Source organism: Merops nubicus, unplaced genomic scaffold, assembly GCF_000691845.1.
Source record: "Merops nubicus isolate BGI_N331 unplaced genomic scaffold, ASM69184v1 scaffold16643, whole genome shotgun sequence".
NCBI classification, from domain to species: Eukaryota; Metazoa; Chordata; class Aves; order Coraciiformes; family Meropidae; genus Merops; species Merops nubicus.
In genome coordinates, this window is record NW_008601096.1 from 24,319 (window position 1) to 24,670 (window position 352).

General features: G+C 66.8%; 1 protein-coding gene across 1 annotated transcript in view; it reads right to left on the reverse strand.

Moving 5' to 3' along the window:
- The window catches only part of CRYBA1 (crystallin, beta A1), a gene marked incomplete at its 5' end in the record, with an annotated part of 2,991 nt that extends 2,791 nt beyond the window's left edge, over positions 1-200 (reverse strand). Inside the window, 1 exon segment of the mRNA XM_008937900.1 lies at positions 50-200. Within this exon segment, the coding sequence (XP_008936148.1) occupies positions 50-200 (151 nt within the window).
- Positions 201-352: the final 152 nt, after the last annotated feature.

Below are 352 nucleotides of genomic sequence, written 5' to 3' on the forward strand. Positions count from 1 at the left end.
GCGCCCCCCCCGAGGAAGCCCCCCCCGCCGCGGGCAGCCTGGTACTCACGCGCCACACTCCACCTTCAGGGAGCGGATGTTGTCGAAGCCGCACTCCATGATGTTTGGACAGGCCGAAGTGAATTCCATCCTCTTGCCCTGGAAGTTTTCTTGGTCGTACACGGTGATCTAGAACGGAGAGCGAGCTGCCGAGTTGGGAACTGCCCGGCAGCGGCCCCAGGCGATTCAGCGCCTCTTCGAGATGGACAGAGGGTCACGCTCTGCACCGGGCACCCCTCTGGGCTGGGCACAGCCCCGCACACCTCCGCGCGTCCCTGCACTGCTGGCCCCACGGCCGCCCTGCCTTGGTGTC